The 21,758-nt window shown below is 48.8% G+C and overlaps 1 protein-coding gene across 1 annotated transcript; it reads left to right on the top strand.

Moving 5' to 3' along the window:
* The first annotated feature begins 760 nt into the window (after nt 1-760).
* On the top strand, nt 761-13,465 carry NCLN (nicalin). Its single transcript, XM_062509971.1, has 15 exons — nt 761-941; nt 3,754-3,944; nt 4,150-4,294; nt 4,854-4,948; nt 5,129-5,209; nt 5,397-5,500; nt 5,775-5,863; nt 6,005-6,144; nt 6,506-6,684; nt 6,891-6,978; nt 7,067-7,105; nt 7,207-7,370; nt 7,931-7,984; nt 8,076-8,154; nt 9,352-13,465. The coding sequence occupies exons 1-15, from the start codon at nt 761-763 to the stop codon at nt 9,409-9,411; spliced, it is 1,689 nt and encodes a 562-aa protein (XP_062365955.1). The 3' UTR covers nt 9,412-13,465.
* Nucleotides 13,466-21,758: the final 8,293 nt, after the last annotated feature.

Genomic DNA, 21,758 nt, shown 5'->3' with positions numbered 1-21,758 from the left:
CAGAAGGCTACCGAAGCACTGGGGACTCATACAAAACCTGCTGGCCCGGCCCCTCTGCAGGAGCTGAGCATGCAGCCCATTTGTTTTACAATAAATCAAGATGATCAGAAAGCTTAGGGTTGATTTGCTTTGATTTTTTTCCCTCTGGAGGTCAGGTACTGCCTGGTAGTCTGGGGACAGCTGGAGCTGCCTTCCTGTTCTCAGGACAGGGGAGTCACCCTGCTCAGGGGGCAGCTGGAACCTCCTGTCTGGGCCTGCTCATCCCATCCCATCCCATCCCATCCCATCCCATCCCATCCCATCCCACCCCACCCCACCCCACCCCACCCCACCCCACCCCACCCCATCCCACCCCATCCCATCCCATCCCATCCCATCCCATCCCATCCCATCCCATCCCATCCCATCCCATCCCATCCCATCCCATCCCATCCCATCCCATCCCATCCCATCCCATCCCATCCCATCCCATCCCATCCCATCCCATCCCATTATCCCATCCCATCATCCCATCCCATCCCATCCCATCCCATCCCATCCCATTATCCCATCCCATCCGCTGGGGGCCGCTCGGGAGCGCCAGGCCGGGGCAGGGCGCCCCCTGCAGGCCAAGGCGGGGCGGTACCGCGGCCTGCACGGGCTGCCGCCACTACAATTCCCAGCGCCCCTCGCGGCGGCGCGCGAACTACAGCTCCCGGCATGCGGCGCGGGGCGCGCCGTGCGTGCCGAGCAGGCCGCAGTGCGGGCCGGGGCCGCGGCGATGCTGGAGGAGGCGAGTGAGGTGCTGGAGTCGGTGCTCAAGGCCTCGTGCCTCCCGCTCAGCGTCCTGCTCTTCGTGCCCGCCGTGCTCCTGCTCCTGGGGCCGCCGCCCGCCGCCGAGGCGGCGCACGAGTTCACGGTCTACCGCATGCAGCAGTACGAGCTGGGCGGGCAGCCCTATGGTGAGGAACTGCACGGTCCGGCCGGGCTCGGTCCTACCGGCAGCGGCCCCTTCACGGGTGCTGGGGCCGTGGGAAAGGAGCCCCGACGCCGGGGAGGAGCCCAGGGCAGGCCGTGAAGCCGCGGGCGGCTCCTGGAGGGCGGCCCGGCCTGGGGGAGGCCGCGGGAGGGCTCGGGGGGCTCTGGGAGGCGGCGGCAGCCGGGCCCGGGGCCAGGCCCCGGTGCAGGGGAGGCCGCAGGAGGGCCCTGTCTGGCTGAGTTTCACTGCCCGGGCTCAGCACGAGCAGGAGAGGGGCTGGGAGCTCCATCGTGGTGACCTGGAGGTAGCCAAGGGCCCTCACCTGTGGGCTGAGGGCTCTGTATTTTGAGGGCTCCAGCTTCATCCCTCCTGCATTCTGGAAAACTAGGTTGTGAGCTCATTTTTGTCCCTTTGCCTTTGACTCCTTTATTGACAGGTTGATTCCTCTTTGCTCTTCATCCTCTTCGTCCTCAGCTCTGTTGCTCCAGTGGCTCCATTTCAGAGCCCGTCCTTCCCTTGTGTTACAACTGACCTTTACTTCCTCTGTTCTCTTACTTGCAGCCTGCTGATTGTGCAACACCTTTTTCTTTGGGTCAGAGACACACCCTGTTCAGCGAGTCCTTGAGGTGCTGCAACCTTCCTCCCATGTGTACCCACAAACCCAGAATCAAGGGTTGTGTCTGGGTCTTCTGTAGAGATTTTATTCCAGGCCAGGGCATGTGCTCTGTCTGTGAGTGACTCTTGCTGTAGAGTTAACAGTGAACAGCCTCATGTTTCATTTGTGCTGTCTATGAGACACCATCTCTCATTCTTCCAGATCTTAATAAGTTCAAATATATAAGTTATGAAATGCAGCTGTGCCTGTGTACTCCTTAAGCACTTCATGTTTCTGGTGGCTTCAAAAGAAATGAAGTTGTTTCTGGGTTCTTCCATCACAGTTTCTCAGAACGTATCCACATCCTGAGGGCTCTCTTGACAGCCTCAGTAGCTCCAAGGCAGGCCCTTGCGTGGAGGTAGGACTGTCTCTTTGCTCAGGTGCTGGGAGCTGTTTGCTGGCAGGCTTAGCAGGGCTATGATTCAGCTGACTTTGACTTTGCTCACCTGAGTCTCCCCTCTAGCCAAATTGTCACAATTTTGTGACCTCTTGAAAAGCCAGGTGTTATTTTTTTAAGATGCTTCCAATTAACTTTTTTACGCTGTTTCTTTTCCTGGAGCCTTTTAGCTCGGTAGGCTGTATGTTTCCTTTGTCCCTTCCTGCTCCCTTTGGGTAGCTGCTGTTCCTGTTCCTTGTGTGTTCTGAGATGTCCTTCAGGATAAAAGCTGTATTTCAGAGCAGTCTGAGTTGTAAGGGACTCACCAGAATCACCAACTCTCAAGGGAAATGACCCACAGAGAGATCAAACCCATAACCTTGGCATTATTAGCACCATGCTCTGACCAACTGAGCTGATTTGTTGTTCCAGATTCTTGTAGTCTTTTCCAAAAATACCAAGTAACAGGTTGCTGCTCACCCTATTCTTGCAGAGGGAAGAGTTTTTTTTAATCAGCATCACTCAGAGCAATTTTAAGAACAAGCTTGGACTTCCTCTAATACTGATGCAGTTAGAATTCTGTAGTTTGTAAATGAGTGATTATTAACCAGTTCTATGTAGAGAAACTACAGAAAATCAACCTGTCAGAAGAATAATGTTGCGTCTGCTCTGCTTAGATGTCAGAGAGAACAGAACTTTGGGTGCACATATTGCTGTGTTTACACATAATTTCTTTGGAAATGGTAGAGGGATCATCCTCATTTTTAATTGTTTTTCTCTGTTTGGAGGGGGGTTGCTGTTAATGTTTGTTTAGTGTCAGAGGTCTGTAGGGAGAATTTATGTTGTGCCTGGGCTCTGTTTGTGGGTCTGTGGCCCTCACTGTTACTGTGCAGAGGAAATGTATATTTTTCTTGTTTAGGTGTTTCTGTGACCTTTGATAAGACCAAACTAATGTTAGAGTTAAGCTAAGCCAGGTTTAAATCTAGTTCTTAACAATGATCCTGTTTGACAGAGGCTGAAGCACCTCGTTTGTCCCTGTGTGGGGACCCAGAATGATGAGCTCTCCAGTGGAGGTGCCAAAGTTACAGAAGAAATTGAATTATAAATTGTAAGGTGGATTTGACCCTCTCTATTTGCACAGGATGTCCTTTTGGCCCTCGCTTGGGGAATGTAGAAGCTTCTGGCAGGCCTGCAGCCTGCTGTGCTCCCAGGGCATTGCATTTCCACATGGGAGATTTGATCTGCTGGCACTGAGAGTAGGAGAGGGTGAGCCCTTGTGAGCAGCCTGCTCCTCTGTAACTCTGCCAGCTACAGAACCTTCCTTGGGGCTGAGTGAGAGCAGCCCTTGGGGTGATATGGGGCAGTCTGGTGTCATTATATCTGGTGGTTCTTCACAGCTTGATCCTGCAGCCAGGGGAGGCGCTGGAGAGGCCAGGCTGCCTCCAGGTGTGTTGCTGACAGCAGTGTTAGGTGCAGGTCAGCAGACAGGTAGCCTGTGTGTTGTGTTGAGGAGGAAGACTGGAAGGTGAGGCTGTGTGATGTGGAACAAGGGGGGTCTGGCAGGATGTGACTGCACAGGAAAACCCAGATACCTCTGCTCCTTCTCGGACGAGGCGAACTCATCTTTCTGCAGCTTCTGGCCTCTCTGCAGCTTCTGGCCTCTCTCATCAGAGTGTCCCCAGGAGCATTCTGAGCAGGAGGCGGGCTGGAGCCAGGGGGATGGGGCGCAGTGCCTCAGCAGCCTCTCGCTTTCCCCGCTGGCAGGCACCAGGAGCGCGGTGCTGAACACGGAGGCGCGCACAGTGGAAGCGGACGTGCTGAGCCGCCGCTGCGTCATGATGAGGCTGGTGGACTTCTCCTACGAGCAGTACCAGAAGGCTCTGCGCCAGTCAGCCGGGGCTGTGGTGATCATCTTGCCACGATCCATCTCCTCTGTCCCCCAGGATGTTGTGCGGGTAAACAAAAAAAAGTTTCTTTCTCTTCCCGTGGGAAGTGTATTGGAGAAAAGCTTGGTAGCTGCAGAGCTGGAAGCTTCTGTTGGAATGCACAACAAATCGTATTCTAATTTTAAAACTTTTCTCTCTGCTTTGGTTGTTAATTTTTTCTAGACACCTCTCGTGTTTAGCAGATGCTAAGTTTGTGTCTCGCTTAAATCTTCAGCAATTCATGGAGATAGAGCCAGAAATGCTTGCTATGGAAACCGTTGTGCCAGTCTACTTTGCAGTGGAGGATGAGGAGCTGCTGTCTATCTATGAACAAACACGGGCTGCTTCTGCATCACAGGGTTCTGCCTCAGCTGCAGAAGGTGAGTTCTAACAAGGAGGAAAAAGTTTTGGGGTAGACAGGCCTGTTCCTACCTCTGGGAGGAGTCTGCTGTATCATCTGCACCATGAACCAGTCTTCTGTCACCTTTGTGTTTATTCTGTCTTTGTCAAAGTGTTTAGAGATTCAGTGGAAGAAGAGCACAGTATAAGAAAGCATTACTTAATTGTGTTTGGACATACAGTGGCAGGAGATTCTCAGCTTCACACTGTTGCAAGTAAGGTAGAAATCAAAACTAGATTAAAAACAACATTGAAAACATTAAGTGATGATGGTGTGTTGGCAGAAACTGAAACTTTTTTTCTGACCACAAGTCAGTTTGATGCTTCCATGTAAATAATATGGCTGTCTTATTGACCTTTAGGACACAAATAAAAAACACAATCACCAAGATTCTGTGTCATTGCATAAACACCAGTAACAAGGGAGAGGGCTTAAATGGTTGAAAGCTGGTCTCTCCAAAGCTCAGTTAGCAGGGAAAAGAAAGGGATGAAACTTCCCCAGGTGTACATTGTGGGGTTTTTTTGGTGTTTTTGTTCCAGTTTTGCTGCACACAGCAACTGCCAATGGCTTCCAGATGGTGACCAGCGGGGCTCAGAGCAAAGCTATCAATGACTGGCTCATCCCCAGTGTAGAGGTGAGTTGTGTATGGATTCAAACTGGCAACATTGATGAGGGTCAGGGGAGTCTCAGCCATGTACCTGAAATCCTCACAACTGAGACCATGGCAGACTCAGCAGGAATGTGGAAGTTAGGCTGTCCTTGTACAGGTACACAAGAAGTGATGGGGAGTGACACTGCTCTGTTTGCTCTGCAGGGAAGGCTGACAGGGCTGGGTGGAGAAGACCTGCCCACTGTTGTGATAGTTGCCCACTACGATTCCTTTGGAGTGGCTCCAGTGAGTATTCTTTCTTCCTGCAGCTCTGTTCCTGTCCTTTTTCTTTCTGCCCATGTGTCTTTTCTTGGCCTTAAGGCTGTGGGGCAGTTACAAGTGGAGAACAATGCTGTACTGTCTTGCAGCAGTTCTGGTACCTGAGAGTCAGTATAGGTTTGTCACCTTGTGTCTGTCCCACCTCATCCTGCAGTGGCTGTCCCATGGGGCCGACTCCAATGGCAGTGGAATCTCAGTGCTGCTGGAACTGGCCAGGCTGTTCTCTCGGCTCTACACCTACAGAAGGACCCATGCTGGGTAAGGAGCTGCTCTGTTTGGGGTTAAATGTGTGTAGCTGACAAGTGGGGGGGATGATGTGGGAACCAGATTCTGTCTTCAGGCACTGGGAGCTCCCCACTTTTAATCTCTCCTGCCATTACCTGAGTATGTGGCGTGTGGGAAGGGTTTGCTAATGGACAGTTTGCCTTGGATGTCAGGTGCAAGTGATTGTGATATCACCACACCTCCAAGGCTGAGTGCAGGAATTCTTGGAGTGCAGCATGCTGACCCTTTTCTGGCTTTTGGTGGGCAGGTATAACTTGCTGTTCTTCGCATCTGGAGGTGGCAAGTTTAATTACCAAGGAACTAAACGGTGGCTGGAGGACAATTTGGACCACACTGGTAAGGGGCTGGTTGTGTTAAATGTCTATAATTAATTGTCAGCTGTCCTGTGAGAATCTCCTTGTGTGAGCCTTGCTTTTTGAGGGGGTGGAAATCCCAGCACAAGATGTAGCAGTAAAGGTTTGGATTTTTCTGTTCCAGATTCCAGCCTGCTGCAGGACAATGTAGCGTTTGTTCTCTGCCTTGACACTCTGGGCAGAGGCAATAGCCTTCACCTTCATGTCTCAAAGCCTCCCAAGGAGGGCACCTTGCAGCATGCATTTCTGAGAGAGCTGGAGATGGTAAGGAAAAGCATTTTAGGTTCATGGGAACTTGAGACATACTATACAGCTCTCATGAGAGGAAGGAAGATGTGAAGAAAGGGTGTGCTATTGAAATAATTAATGTATTGTTTAGGGTCACTTGGTTTGAAGGGCAGGCAAATCCTCATGCCACAGTCCCAAGTGAAGCAGACTACATCTCCAAATGCTACCATGTACAGACATTAAAACAGCTCTTTTTTACCTGAAAATCCAGTTTTAATAATGTCAATAACGGCACCTTATATTCTGGAACACGCAGAAGTGGCTGTAGGCAGACAGGGCACTGTAGGCTGGGACTCTGCAGTGGGCAGCACCCCTGATGGTTTGCCCTTGTCCTCAGGTTGTTGCCAACCAGTTCCCAGAGGTGAAGTTTTCCATGGTGCACAAGAAAATCAACCTGGCTGAGGACATGCTGGCGTGGGAGCACGAGCGGTTCGCCATCCGGCGCTTGCCGGCGTTCACCATCTCCCACCTGGAGAGCCACAGGGACAGCCTGCGCAACAGCATCATGGACAGGAGGTGAGGGGCCTGGGGAGGGACCTCAGTCCAGCCCGGAAACACAAACTGCCCTCACAGCTGCTTGTGTTGTTCTGATGGTCAGGGCACAGGTGACAAACCCTGGGAGTTGGGTTCTGCATTCAGGCTCATGCCTGATGCAGTGAAAAAGGTGTTTCTAGAGGAAGCTGATGCCATTGGCAAGTCCATAATCCCCTGTTTTGCTTTAGGGCACGAATAGACACTAAAGCACTGACCAGGAATACTCAGATCATTGCTGAGGCTTTGACAAGGGTCATCTACAATCTAACAGAAAAGGTAAGAGGTGCCCACTGTGCTGTTCCTACCAGACTTATCCTGCCCAGCCAAGCTCAAGCTTGGTTCTTTTTTTCATTTTCCCTTGCAGGGAGCACCTGCAGATATGCAGATCTTCACAGATCAGATGGTAAGCACAGTGCATTATGTTTGGAATCTATGGAACCTAGAGTCTGGGAAAGAGCTCTGGTGTGTGGTTGACTCCCTTTCTCTGGTGATATTTTTCTGCAGCAAATCCAGCAGGAGCAACTGGAGTCAGTGATGGACTGGCTGAGCAGTCAGCCCAGGGCTGCCCAGCTGATTGATAAGGACAGCACTTTCCTCAACACCTTAGAATATTGTATGGGACGTTACCTGAAGGATGTCAAGCAGCATCATGTGAAGGCAGACAAACGGTAAGAAAAACATGAAAGAACCAGCCAGGACATTCAAGCTGTCTGCCCCCTGGACAGAATTTTGTCTCTGAGCTGCAGCTTTCCTGTTTTCTTGACATGCACCTTTGCTCTTTTCTGCTCTCCTGTCAGTTTTGGTTCATGCTTTGTGTTCTCCCAGAGAAAGCTGCTCATGATTTCTCACAGCACAGGAACAAGGCCCAGCAGCTCCCTCTGTCTGAAAAACTTGTTTTTAAACTTTTGGTTCTGCTGTTCCTACTCTGAGAGCAGGAGAAGATTAAGTTTTGGTTAATTACAAAAAGGCAGCTTCCATCCTGTTGAACCTGCTTGGGCTGAAGCTGCTTTAGTGAACAGAGGGAGGAATCTTTCGTGTTCAGCCTCTTTGGAGACAGCTGAACAACAGTATGAGTTCTGAATTGTGTCCTTGGGCTCAAAACTAGTGTGGGAGGTGGTCATGTTTAACTGTCTTTGGTTGGGTGAACTCCTTGGGAACAGCTCTGAGCTGTCCTTGACTGCAGGATCAAAAAGTGCAGTAGAATCTGAAAAATTTCTCCTTTGCACAGGGACCCCGAGTTTGTTTTCTATGACCAGCTGAAGCAGGTGATGAACGCATACAGGTATGGAATTCCCTTGGGCATGCTGGGCTGTTGTCTCACCCCCTGGCAGGAACTGCTGGAGCAATTTCATGTGCACTTTTCCTTATTCCAGGGTCAAGCCAGCAATCTTTGACCTGCTCCTGGCTGTCTGTATTGCAGCCTACCTTGGCGTTGCCTATGTTGCAGTGCAGGTGAGAGACACAGATGTATTATTTTCCTTATAAAACAAGTTACATACTGGAATTCACACAGGGCCAGCACTAAAGCTGGAACAATAATGCCACTTGGCTCTGCTGAAGGCAGTCTCTTGCCATTCTAGTGCAAACCTGGTTTTTTAGAGCTACTTTTTGTAGTCAAGGACATGCATAACTCACCTGCTAAGCTATTTTGGCTCCAAACTGAAACTTTAGAACAATTTTTAGTTACCTTGGTAATTTTAAGGTTTGTAGCTTGTACTGTTAGGAAATATCTGAACTTGGGATGCAGCTTAGAAATGCATCTTCAGAGTTTTGCTTTCTTTTTTCAATGAAACCATAAATACATCCTGTGTCCATACCTCTGGAAATGTGATACTCCATGCCTTGGCCAGCCGAATTAAATGTAATGTTTCTGTGTCAGTGTTAACCAAGGCAGTGTGAGCAGGGCTTTTGTCCTGCCTGGGTTCATGAATGACATGAGTGAAAGGGAACCTTTTCAGGTCGCTCTCAATTTTGATCACTTTGTGTTGTGTCTGTTATTTGTTTAGGGAAACCACAAGCATGTAAAAACTCAGTGTAAGAATATAAACAAAAAGAAAAACATACTTTGATTTCTATTAGCAATCTTCATTACTTTTGTTATTTGAATTTGAAATTATTTGAAGCCTGGGTCTTGTTACATCTGTCAAATATCAAATCAAAATACAATCAACCCCAGCAAAACCAAAAGAGGAATTAAGTGAATTTCTAAGTCACTGGGGAAATGGTGAAAGAAAAGATCCAGTTAAAGAACTGTGAATTGCTGGGAATCTCTGTATTTGCCTGGTTCATTTTTACCTTCCTGAAGCTGCTGGCAGGAGTGTTTCTATAGAGACCAGGAACTTGCATGTGTTGAAATCTGAAGATTTCTCCTCGCCTTCAGAAGGAACAGAATTGCATAAAAAAAAAATTAAGGAATCTTTAACACATCTTCACAATGAGGTGATACAGACCTGCACAAACACTTCTGTAAGCCATCATTTTCTGTATAACTTGACTTCCTTGTCATAATTCCCCCTCATCCATCTCCAGGATGAGTGGCTGATGCAAACAAGGCACTGCATTTGCACACTGGTATTGTTTTAAGCCTTCTGCTAAGCCTTCTGTGTGTTTAGAACTGTCATGGTTACTTTTTTTCTCTTCTGTTTCCAGCACTTTGGTCTCCTTTACAAGATGATACAGAGATTATCCCTTAAAACCAAGCAGCAGTGAAGCACCAAGTCCCCCTCACCCAGCAACACTGAGCCATCGGTGAGCCCATTGGGAATCCTCTGCCTTCCACTGAACCGTGCTGTTCCTCTTTCTTTGTCTCCTCTTTGCTACTGTATAGAGGGGAGGAAGGCATAAAGAAAATGGAATTTTAACTCCTGTGCACCTTTGAAGTGCTTTTCTTCACCTTCTTCCCCTGACTTGCACCATATCTGGTTTTCTTTTGCGTTTTGGTGAGGGAGAGGCTGAGACACTTCAGCAATTCCTGCAGTTCTGATTCTGAGCAGCTTCTCTTGAGTGTGATGCAAAGTCTGACACCTCCATGGACACTCACACAGCCAGCCTGGAAACTGAAACTACAGCCTGACGTGGTATCTCTGCCCAGCTAACAAGGACTTGGAGCAGTTGTTTAAAAGAAAAAACTAAAAGTGCACACGCAAATTAAAGAGAATGCGATGAGCATGTTTCCTTATGGCACCTCTTCCTTGAGTTCACTGCCTGGCTTTAGGGAGTTGTGCTGAGCAAGCAGTGTCTGCAGCAAGCACCTTCTTGCATTTTGTTCAAACTCACCCCCTTTTAGGAGCTGCACTGTGAGTGATCTTGGCTGTTATTAGTAGGATGAGGAAAGATTAAGATGGGTTTCTGGTATGAGGGCTCTTGCCAGGGATAGGTTCTCTCCTGTCTCTCTTGTAGGATGTATTTTGCTGTGTACTCGATCTCTGTGGAGGTTTTTGGGCCTTGAACAGTTCACAGCTGCCACCACTCTGTGCTTAAACTCTTGCTTGATTTTTGAGGGGTGTTCCATGTTCAGCTGCTGCAGGATCACGTTCTGTGGTGTTCCATGTACTTACACAAGCTGGTTCCATCGATAACAAGAGCAAGAGTAGCTCAGACCTGGAAAATATATTGAGATACTACAAGCTCTAGGCTTGTTGTAGTTCTAGAAGATAACCCTGAGCACTGTCCTGCCACCCAGCAAGTTTTGAGTCCTTTTCTGTAATTTCTTATACTTACATGAGGTCTCTTCCCAAAGCCACAGTGACACTTTTTTTTTTTTTTAATTTAATTTAAGCTACAATTTATAATTAAAGCAGCATATCTTACAGAGGCTGAAAAGCTATTTTTGAATTGAGGTGAATACACTTTTTTTTGTGTATGCAAGGAAAATTCCAGCTGTGCATTCCTGTTTGCACATACCTGCTGTGCACGTGCTTGTTAGAAAAGGGGTTGTTGTGGCCAGTCACTGTCCTTTGGATGGGCACCAAAGCACTGATTTCCATGCTCCTTTGTTTATTTTACTGTAATGTTCTTGGAGTACCCTTACGCCCCACCATGTGTCCTTTCTGCTACTTTAAATATGTAGCAACTTGTTCTTTAAAGGGTCTTGTCTTTTCCAGGAAAGCCTGCTGGTGTCAGCAGCTCACCATGGTGTCAGCATGGTGCCAAGCACTCCAGAACTATCAGCCACACAGGGAAACTTGCCTTTTCCTGATCTTCTGAGTGCTCATTTGAAATTTGTCTCTCTGCATGTATGAAGTGCTCATGGCACTCTTCTGCCAAATGAATTTATAATGACTTCAGAAGTTGCTGGAGTTGCTGGAAGGCAAGCCTTGATTGTTTTCCACTGTTTTTTATGCTCTGCCCATAGAGACTGCATCTGCTGTGCCCTGGGAAGCTGCATGCCCTGGGCTGGGTAGGTTTGGTACGTGCATGGTACAGTGGCTCTCTGAAGAATTCTGTAGGCTCTGAATATCTGGGAGTAGTTTGAGTCCTCCAGCTGCAGCATCCATTTCTTGTGTGTTAACACTTAAAGAGGTGGTGTTCCATCCACTCCAGCAGATTATTTCACCAGTCTTAAAGATTAACTCTGTTTCTTTGCTGAGAAAAATAGAAAAATAATATTAGCAATGCTGCTGCAGCTTGAGTTGATGTGTGTAAAATTTGCCAGTAGTGGGCAAGAGCAAACAGAACAGGCCTGGAGCTTGTTCCTTGCTGTGGAAAATGTCAGCCTTCAGTCTTCCAGATGAGAAGCTCAAAGTTCAGAGTCAGAAACTTCCACCCAGTCTGTTTGCAGGGGCTGTAGCACAAAGAAAACACCTCAGCTCTGTGTGGTCTCAGCAATGAACTGTTAACACTTCTGCTGCAGTGCCAGAAGCCAGTGGAAACAACCTAAAAAAGATGGGTAAGAATGAGGAGAGTTCATAAACCTGAGGGGCAGTTGGGATGGTATGTTGCTCTTCCCACACAAGGTTAGTTTGTCCTGTAATCCTTTTGTATCTCTCTCCCTGGCTGCATAAAAAGTAGCTTTTGCAATAGATAAAAGGTTTTGCTTTTGATCAAAGTGCACGTGCGCTGAAACATATATGCTCAAATCTGAGATAGTCCAATCCCAACTTCTTCATAGCTAGAGCAGAGTGCCCATCCTGGGACTGAATTTTAATCCCAAATTCCTCAGAGCTGGAGCAGAGTGCCCATCCTTTAGTTCCCACACTGTAATTTCCTTGGGTAAATCAACAGAGAAGCTTGCAAAGAGCCCCTGGAGCTGCTCTGCACTGCAGCATAACTGATCAATTCAGTCACCAACACAACAGGGGGTGTGATAAAATAAAAGTTCTCCACAACATTGCAGAAGAGCTTTGTGTAGCTGATTCTTGTTGTCCTTATTTTTACCTATCCTCTTTTTTTGAGGAGTTTGCCTGGCCTGTAGGGAAGAGCATGGAAAGCATTATACCTACGTACACACAAGTGGCTAGCAGTTGATATTCCTAGCCAGAAAACAAGTTTTCTTTGCTCTTTATCTGACTTCACCTGTTGTCCTGGTGCTGTCAGAGTCAGCATTTCACAAAAAAAACCCCCTGGTTTTCCAGCAGGGTTTAACTGAAGCTGTTAATTCCTTCTGTCTGCATGGGCACTATTGGGAATTCTATGGGAGTAATTTGGATTACTGTAGTTCATCTCCCAAATGAGAGAGGTTGATTTATTGTTGAGAGAGAAGGAATGCTGTGCAATATGAACTCCACTCCTCTACTCAGTGCAGAGAAAATCCTGAAGCCAGAATGGAATTAGGTCTCTATCTGTGGCTGAAAGTCACCACAATCTATTTAGACATTCAAAACTATGTTTTTTCTACCCAAAATTGCTGTGGGGCTTGGTTTTGAGGGTGTTTTGTTTGTTTTAGATCTCATGCTCTTACATTGTTCATAGCCCAAGACCAAATCCCAGGCTGCTCCTGCACCCTGTGTTTAAAACTGGGTTTTACATTTCGTTTGGTCTTGACTCACCAATCTGAAATGCTGGGGCTGCTCCTGGATGTCTCAGAAAATTGGGCCCTGGGTACTTGAGTGTGGACTCCTGCTTGCTCACTTTGATCTGTTTAGTTTCCATTTGTAGTTACTGCATAGCAACTTTAAGGTTATAATCTGGAATATTTGCAGCTCAGGAAAAAGATCTGGTTTATCTAGCAATGTTAACTCAATTATTTATCTCTTGTGTGCCCTGAAGAACAAATGTATATTGAGGTGAATATTTAAAAGCTAATAGAAAATTCAATGCAGTTGATTTACATATTTTAGGAGTATAAATGTAATAATATTTAAGTATTTTAATTTTTTAAAAAATTTGTTTGTCCCTTTTTCCCTTGGAAAATAAACCCAATGAATAGGTTTGATGAATAGATTTGTCAGAGAACTATTTGCTCAAAAAAATGGAATCTCTTTGCATTATTTGGAGGAATAGAAACCTCTCCACGGTGGGAGAAAATCTATGTATTTAAAAGCTTCATCCTGTTTAGTCAAAAGTAAAATAGTATGACAGAAAACATTTACACACTCCAAGCATGATTTCAGCACCTTGAGGTGAGCAAATTCCTGTTTGTCCAAAAGGTTTGCGCTCATGTGAAGCAATTAAAGTTTCTATGCAAAACAGCTTTGGTACTGTGAAAACCCGGTGACCTCAGCAGCCAGCACTGCGTGCTCATGGAGATTGTTGTGCCTCTGTCCTTACCCAATGCCTATTTGAACACTGAACTATTTATTCAAATTACAAGCATTGCAAGCGATCTGTTCCCTGAGCATGAGTTTGTCCAAGTCGTGGTCAGAGGCGTGGAGCGGCAAAGTGACCTGAACGTGGCAGAAGGGGAGGGCTGGCCGTGTGCTCAGCCTGATGCTGAGTGTCCTGTCCCAGCGTTTCTCCTTGGCCAGACCCTTCCAGGCCCTGTGGGGCTGTGCGATGTACCCGTGGTGACAGGGGGCAGTGACACGGGGCAGTGACACGGGGCTGTGCAGTGTCCCCGCAGTGACACGGGGCAGTGACACGGGGCAGTGACACGGGGCTGTGCTGGGTTCCTGCAGTGACACAGGGCAGTGACACGGGGCTGTGCAGGGTCCCTGCAGTGACACGGGGCAGTGACACGGGGCAGTGACACGGGGCTGTGCAGTGTCCCTGCAGTGACACAGGGCAGTGACACGGGGCAGTGACACGGGGCTGTGCAGGGTCCCTGCAGTGACACAGGGCAGTGACACGGGGCTGTGCAGGGTCCCTGCAGTGACACGGGGCAGTGACACGGGGCAGTGACACGGGGCTGTGCAGTGTCCCCGCAGTGACACGGGGCAGTGACACGGGGCAGTGACACAGGGCAGTGACACGGGGCAGTGACACGGGGCTGTGCAGTGTCCCCGCAGTGACACGGGGCAGTGACACGGGGCAGTGACACAGGGCAGTGACACGGGGCTGTGCAGGGTCCCCGCAGTGACACGGGGCACTGCATTGTCCCGGCGGTGGCAGGAGCGGTGACACGGGCAGCCCCACCCGAAGGTCCCAAGGCGATGGGAGCATCTCCCGAGGGCGGGCCGGGGGTGTGGAGCGGGACTCGGCCCTCGCACGCCTGCACAGGTACGGGCAGGGCAGGTATGGCCTCGGCATCCCCGCTCCATCGTTCCAGGGCTCCGCTTCCTTCGCTCCCCTGCCGGCACTGGGGACACGTGGCTGCCTGTCCGCACATCCCCGAGGCTCCTGCTGGGGATGCCGAGGTGCCAGGGGGATGCTGAGGTCCTGGCTCCTCGGCCCAGGCTGTTCAAAGTGGTGATGTGTCTTCCTAGAAAAGAAAGAGAAGTCAGAGAAAAGGCTGAAAACCAAAGAAGGGGACAGAAGCACCACTGAGACAAGGGAATGAAGAGGAGTGTGTCCAGCGATGGAGAGCAAAGAGCTGCTGTAGAAATGGATCATCATTGTTCTCTCTACACAGGTCTCCCCTCTACCTCCTCTGCTTGTAACAGAGCATTTTTGGACCTGGGGTGCTCCCTGTCCCATCACAGCCCTCTGGCATATGGAGGAAAACCCTACAGGCTGAGGGGCAGCTCATTGCAGGGCTGGGTTTAACACAGGCTCTGTCGTGTCATTATCACTGAATCACAGAATTAACTAGGCTGGAAAAGACCTTTGAGATCACCGAGTCCAACCTGTAATTATGTCAGTGCCCTGCTCTGAAGGGAAGGTCCTTGTGGATATCAGGGAGTTCTTTGCTGACAGGGAGGGTGGTGTGAAAGCAGAGGGGAAGAAGGTCCAGCTGCCTTCCCTGGATGGAGACTGGGGCTGTGGCAGCCACCCCACTCTGGCTTAGCCTGGCTCTCAGTGCAGGGAGACCTCTGCATGCCATGCTGAGGGACTGGGAGCTGGGAAAACATCACTGGAGAGCTCAGTGCTTTCTCAGCCTGGGTGGCAGCAGCTGAAGAAAAGCACAAAGGATGAGTGTAAATCTCCAGTGAGGCCTGGGGCTTGGCAGGATGGCTCAGAACACTGCAGGAAGCTGCTGTGCAGGACTATTTGACCACCAGTCCTTTCTCTGGCTTTTGGCAGGGGCAGAGCTGCATGGTGGAGGAGAGGAGGCTGAAAACACCAGCCTGGATGTTTCCTCGTGTCCCCCTGCTAGCTGACAAACTTGTGGTATTGTACTGGTCACACCTCTGTCAAAAAGGTGACATTTTGTGTGTTTGTCCCTAATCTGTAATAGTGGAGAGCTGTGCTTGGCAGGGAGAACATCCCAGAGGTAAATCCATCTCTCCTTCCCTTGCAGCTGGGGACAGAAAGGTCCAGAACATTCTGAAATCCTTACCAAGATGCTCCAATTGTGCTGTTAGGTGTTCCCTAATTCTTTTGGCAAGTGTCTGATGATGTGATATCCTGGCACTTTATACCTTGAGTGTCCCATCAGAGCAGCACTACCTTAGCGTGTGGTGCAGGAAAAGGCAGGTAGAGAAGGACAGACACACCTTTCTTTAGAGTTTTTCAGCTGATGAGCCACACTTACATTAGGCCTTTTGCTTTGGGATTTTCACAGTGATTTTCAAATTTGCCTGGAATTTCACAGGTCCTGGATTCTTTTCACCTGCCATGTGGGTTGTGCCTAGCAAAAATTGAGTCAGTGTGGGGCTTCTTGAGGAACACTTTGGTCCTTGCTATAGATTTTTGTGTGAGGGAAGATGAATTTGTTTCAGCTTCAGAGAATCAATTAGGTTGTAAAAGACCTCTGAGATCATCAAGTCCAACCTATTGCATGACTAAGCATTGTTTTCATTCCAGAAATTAATTTCTTTCAGAGAATTTACAAGTATAAATTGCTCTCTTAAAGGAAACTGTGTATTCTATAATGGAAATAGAATACAAGCTTTTCAAGCTTTTCTCTGCCATTGGGAGGGGAGAGGGAAAGCAGCATTGTGGTCTCCTTCCAGGTGGGAAAAGGCATGCCCACAATGTAAACAGATGTTCAGTTAAAATAGAGATTGTGAAGAAATGTTTTTTAAATTTTAATGTTGTCTCTGCTGTTTTTCAAGAGAGTTCTAAACCCCTGATAAAGCTTGGGCCCCAGTTCTTGGATGTGATTCTTAACAAACCCATAAAGAACAAGAACACAATACCTGACTGGAAACCCCTGAAGCAGTTTTGCTACAGTGTCTATTTTGTAAGGGAGAGGGGCAGGACATGAGGACCTTATCTCTGCTGAGTCTAAAAAGAAACCAATTCTTCTTTGTTGTTTAAGCCACACTAGTCCTTTCTTGTTAGCAACAGTTTGGGTTTTTTTAATAGAGCAAGAACTGGCATTATTTCCTTTGGGCAGTTCAATGGATGGTGTCTTAACTGCTGTGAGGAGTTAACTTATACTGGAATTTCTTCCCAGTTGATGTGAGTGGGAATTTGTACTAGAGAGTAGCCCATAAGGTACTGTGGGACTCGTGAAAGGGAATTTGAGTTTTTATTCTCAGATGGTGCTTCTGTGGTAGCACTGAGTAGTTCTTGATAGGGATGCTGAAGTCCTGTTACTTCCATTTGGTTGACCATCTTTGACTCAGATGGTTTGTACTCCTCATGCTGGCATTCTCTGTTTCCTCCACGTACCATTCTGGTTTTTTGAGTGAAGGTATTATTCTATTTTAGCAACTGATTTGTCTGTAAAAGTTGAAGAGGAACAACACAGGTGTTAAAAGGATTATTAAAAGGAGAGGCAGACAAACAACTCTTAGTTTCAGGCACCCTTCTCTGTAGGTTGCTGTTGGATTTCCCTTTTAGGAGAGTGCTCTGTGGTGGATTTTTCTCATGATGTGTTCCCAAATACTCCTGCTCTACAGAAGCAGTCAGGCAGCAGTCTACTCCAGGTCATGGGAAGGGCACACTAGAATATGAATCATTCAAAGGAACTGGTAATTAGGAGGCCTGTTAAATAGAGGGGAAGTTAAAGAATATCCCTTTCCCAGGGAGAGAAAAATGACAAACTACAGAAAGATTGGGGAGAGGATATTTTATGCTCGAGCTCTAAATGGATCCCACTCTGCAATCAGCTGCAGCAAGCACAGCCTTCCTCAGCAAGGCTTTTCCAGACCTTACAACAGCTTGCGTCTTCCATCTATTTTTGGTTTTTCTCTTGCCCTGGTTTCCATAGTATCTGAATGCTTCATGCTCTTAAATATATCTGACACTTACAGCACCTTGGTGAAGTAGGAGGTACAAAGGGCCTTGCTCTTTGGAGCTGCTGGAGCTGGAACAGCCTGGGGATGTGTGGAAGATGTGGGGTGGAGTCCTGAATGGAAAATGTGCTTTTCTAGAGGCTGGATATGTCACTGCTGGGTTAGCCTTTCACTAGGGACAGCAGGAGAAAATAAATCATCATAAAACTTCTGAAAAATATTTGAAGGGCTCAGTGGTGTAGCTACTGGGAGCAGGAGTGGAGAAGAGTCCATCTGGTGATTGCCACACTCTCCTCTAATCCTCTCTGCTTTATTCAAGTGCCACAGGTTGCTCATGTTGTGGGCTTATTCCTGTGGAATATTTTGATGTAATATCTTAATATAGTGTAATGGGGGATAACAGGAAGATAGAGAATTTACCAAAAAGAAAGAGATGAGTGAGAAGCAGATGCTGTAGGGATGACCCCAAGATGCTAGGAATGCTCAGTCCTTTTATTTTTAAGGGGTACCCAGATGAAAGCATGTGACAGAAACCACCACCTCTGTGTTCCAGGAGTGTTTGGGGAGCAGAGGGAGAGGCCAGATCAAATCAGCAGAGCTTAATATCTTTGCTGATTAAAACCAGGTCCAAACTGAACTCAATCAGCTCAATTGAATATTGCATGATTGTAGAACTGAGAAGTTGCCTCTCATTATTTCGGAAAGGACAGCCCTGTGCCATTGTTTCCTGACCAGCTTGCTTTCAAGTATTGGAAGACACAATTTGCACACAACCCAAACTTCTTCCACAAGGTGGTGTGTTTTTGTTTGTTTATTTGGGTTTTGTTTTGTTTTTAAAATCAACCTTCAAAGAACAGCTACTCTTGGACACAAAGATATCTGGAATCTGTGATGGTGACTTCCAATTCACCCACTGTGACAGCTGGGGTCAAAAAATCTACAAGCCTTAAAACTTAGTTAATTTCTGGGTTCTTGCAAAGTTAAAATGTTAAAGCTCCCTAACTCTGGATTGGTTGGTAGAACAGATATTCAGTGAAAGCTAAACAGCAAGATCTTGGACGAGAGAGGATAAAAGCTGATGGCAAGTTATATCCTTTTACACAGGATATTTTTCTATTAGCTGGCAGTCTGGCTGCAGAATCTTTTACACCAGACAAGAAACAATGACATTACAGGAATAACTTTTATCTCCCTGAGGCACTGTCTTATTGTTTGGATATTTTCTGGACTGTCTCACCTAGTCCTTTGGCTCCTCTGCCTCGGGAATAAATAGGTAAGGCAAGGCAGATTGTTTTAAAGGATTTTTTTTTTTTTTCCCTTTCTGGGCTGTGGTGAGGATTTTCTGCCTTAAATGGTGTCTCCTAGGTGATGTGGAAATTCAGAGCTCCAGCTTGTATTTTCTCCATTCCTCAGTGCCCTTAGGAGCTGGAAGGACTAAGGCAGAATGTACCTGGCTGTTCCTGCACCCTTTGTTTGAGCCCTTCTCAGATTTGGGCCACTGGACTGGACCTCTTCACCTTTCATCTTAAGCTGCCCCATCTAAATACAAATACTCACATGCCACAAGAAACCAGGCAAATCTAGATGTGTATACAGAAAATATTTTGGGTGTTTTTCACTGCAAATGTCTCTCTGCAGAAGAGAAACTTTTTGGGCACAAAATGTGGTTTTCTTCTAACAGTTTTTTTTTTTTTGAAGCAGCATCTCAGGTTAAGGCAGAATCTGTTCCCTCATCCTCTGGGAATTGTGCATCTGAGCTGGGCTGTGCTCCTTCTAGCACTCTTGTGTAGACTCTTCCATGACAGATGCAACATGTTTCTTCTTCCTCTGCACAGGTGACCTCTCATTTCCCTTTTTCTCTGTCTTGGTGCTAAGATTCCTTTTATCTTCCCCTTAATCCTGTTACTCTGGTATATAATTCCCTGTCTGGCTCTGTAAACCCCAGGTGCTGACTGACAGGTGTTCTGTTTTTCATTTACCAGCAGAATTTTCATGTCTGTTGTTCTTTACTGCAGTCTGGGTGGTTTTAGTATGTCCATTCATGGGCTCCAGAAGAGACTGGGTTTATATTTCCTTCTAAATAGACACTTTCTACTGAGGCACTGAGTCCCTTGAGCTGTAAAAAAAGCCTTGAGCAGCTTTTGCTGCAATAGCTGATGTGAAAAATAAGGCTAGGTATGCAAAGGTGCCTGAAAACTTTACTTGCTTAGGTGTGATTCGTCCAAGGTGAGAATTGCTGCTGTTCCCATAAAGCTTTCTTGCTTTAAACATTGCCTTATCTGCTTACAGCTGTTTAAAAATGAGAACAGCTTGACTTGCCATAGGCTTCTCAGCTGATGCATCTGTGGCTTCCAAATAGATGGCAGAACCCTGGCAGTCTCTGCAAGATATATCAACAGAAAGTTTGACCAGTGTAGGGAGATCCTGGGGGAGGTTTTTGGGTGAATTTTAGGAGCGGTAACACCATCAAACACAAGACAGCTCTCCAGCTTTCAGACACCTTGCAGCATCCCTGGGTTTGGACCAGGCTGCAAAAAGCTGCAGGCCTTTGTGAATTTGTCCATTTCCATGAAAAGCCTGGATGCAAATTCCAGGCTCTTGCTGGCCCTCAGTGAATGTTCTGGCACCTCCACACACACAGGTAGGCACAACAGCCAGTGCTGCAGAGAGCAGGGTACAGAGCTGTAGCTCTGCTGAGCACAAGAGTGAAAAGGAATTCCCAATCCCTTTGGCTCTGCAGGGCCTCTCTCATTCTTGTCATGACTTCAGCCTGGCAGCCAGGTGGGTGCTCATACACAATCAGTATTCTCTGTTCTTCCCTCTGCCTCCGTAGGATTGGGACCCCTCTTCTTCCCCTAAAAACACCCCCCTCCCTTTTTCCTAACCTGCTTTTTCATGAAACATGCTGCACACACCTGAGAGATCTGGGTAGGGTTTGAGGCTCTGGCAGGTGGGGCACTGTGGGGAGAGGGTAGGAGGAAGGATGGCACCTGGGGACCGGGCAAGAGAATGCTGAATTGGGCTGCAGTGGGAGCACAGAGCTGTGGCTGCCCTGGGTGTGTTGTGTCTGTACGGTCGCCTCTCCACTCGCCGCTGCCCTCCCTCCGCAGGAGCCACGGCAGGAGAAAAGGGGGGATGGCAGAAATCTCTCAGCAGAGACTACACAAGGGGAAGCAAGGCCAGGCTGTGCCCTGCACCACGGTCCTTTCCACGAGCACAGGCCTGGCGTGCTCAGCACCTGCCTGTGCCACAGCTCTCCGCAAACAGCCCAGCCCGCACCCCCTCCCTCCTCCCAGCACGAGGGCTGTGTTCATCTTCAGGGACACTGGGCCAGCGTGACAGGCTGAAATGTGTGTGTGGTGTGACGACAAAAGCCGTGCACGCCGCAGAGGGAATGCTCTGTAGGAGATGCAGGCAGCGTGTGGCTGTGGGCGGCGGAGCAGGGCCGGGCTGCATCCCTGCAGCACAGCTGCTCCTGCTGGAGCTTCGGCTGTGCTGTGCCTCAGCCCGGCCTGACAGAGGTGGGGCAGAGAGGTGACACAGCCCGGGGCCACCTGGGCCGAGCTGCTTGGAGCGCTGACATCCCCTCGTTGCCTCACGGCATCTGCCGGAGCTGGAGAAGCCAGTGGGAGAGAAATCCCGAGCCTCACACGGGGAGGGAGAGCTGATCCCGTTAGCAATAATGGCTGCACAACATGGAGACACAACCAGCTCCTGACCATCTGGCACGGTCTGACACAGCACCGGGCTGGGGATGCCTCCACCGAGCCCCAGTGAGGAGGGAGCTGAGCTGCTCGGAAGAAAGGAGCCTTTCCCTAGAAAGGCAAGGGCAGGGAGAGCTGCCCGGGGTTGTGAGCCTGGCGCCGTGCATGACTTCCCCTTCCAGCTAAACCCCCTCCAGCCCTCGCCGCTGGGTCACGGCCGCGTTACAAAATTTTCTCCTTTAAATAATTTTTTCGCCTGCAGACCCTGGTGCTGAGGCACTGAGAAAAATGGGGCGAATGCTAATTTCTGACACGGACGTGGAGCGGCTCTGCCTTCGTGGGTGCTCCGAGCTCTCCCCTGCTCCCAGGGCCCTCCGCGCTCCTGGGCCCTAAACGCACAGCTCTTCACAGATGGGCGTTCACTGGGCACTCACTGCCGCCTTCACCACCCTCTTGGCCCAGTCGGCCGGTCCCGAGCGATCCTCCCGGAGCGCTCCCGGCCCGCTCCCGGGGGTCTCCGGTGCCTTCCCCGCTGCCCCCGGCTCCTGAGGGGCCGCGGGGCCCGGCAGGGGGCGCTGTGGCGCGGCTCTTTGTGGCGCCGCGGCGGCGGCGCTGGCGGCGGGGCCGTTCCCGCCGCGCTGCCTCCCCCGCCCGCCCGCCCGCCCGCCCGCAGCCGCGCCGGGCGCGGGGC

Source organism: Cinclus cinclus, chromosome 28 (genome assembly GCF_963662255.1).
Source record: "Cinclus cinclus chromosome 28, bCinCin1.1, whole genome shotgun sequence".
NCBI lineage: Eukaryota > Metazoa > Chordata > Aves > Passeriformes > Cinclidae > Cinclus > Cinclus cinclus.
This window is presented reverse-complemented; position numbering and strand designations above follow the sequence as displayed.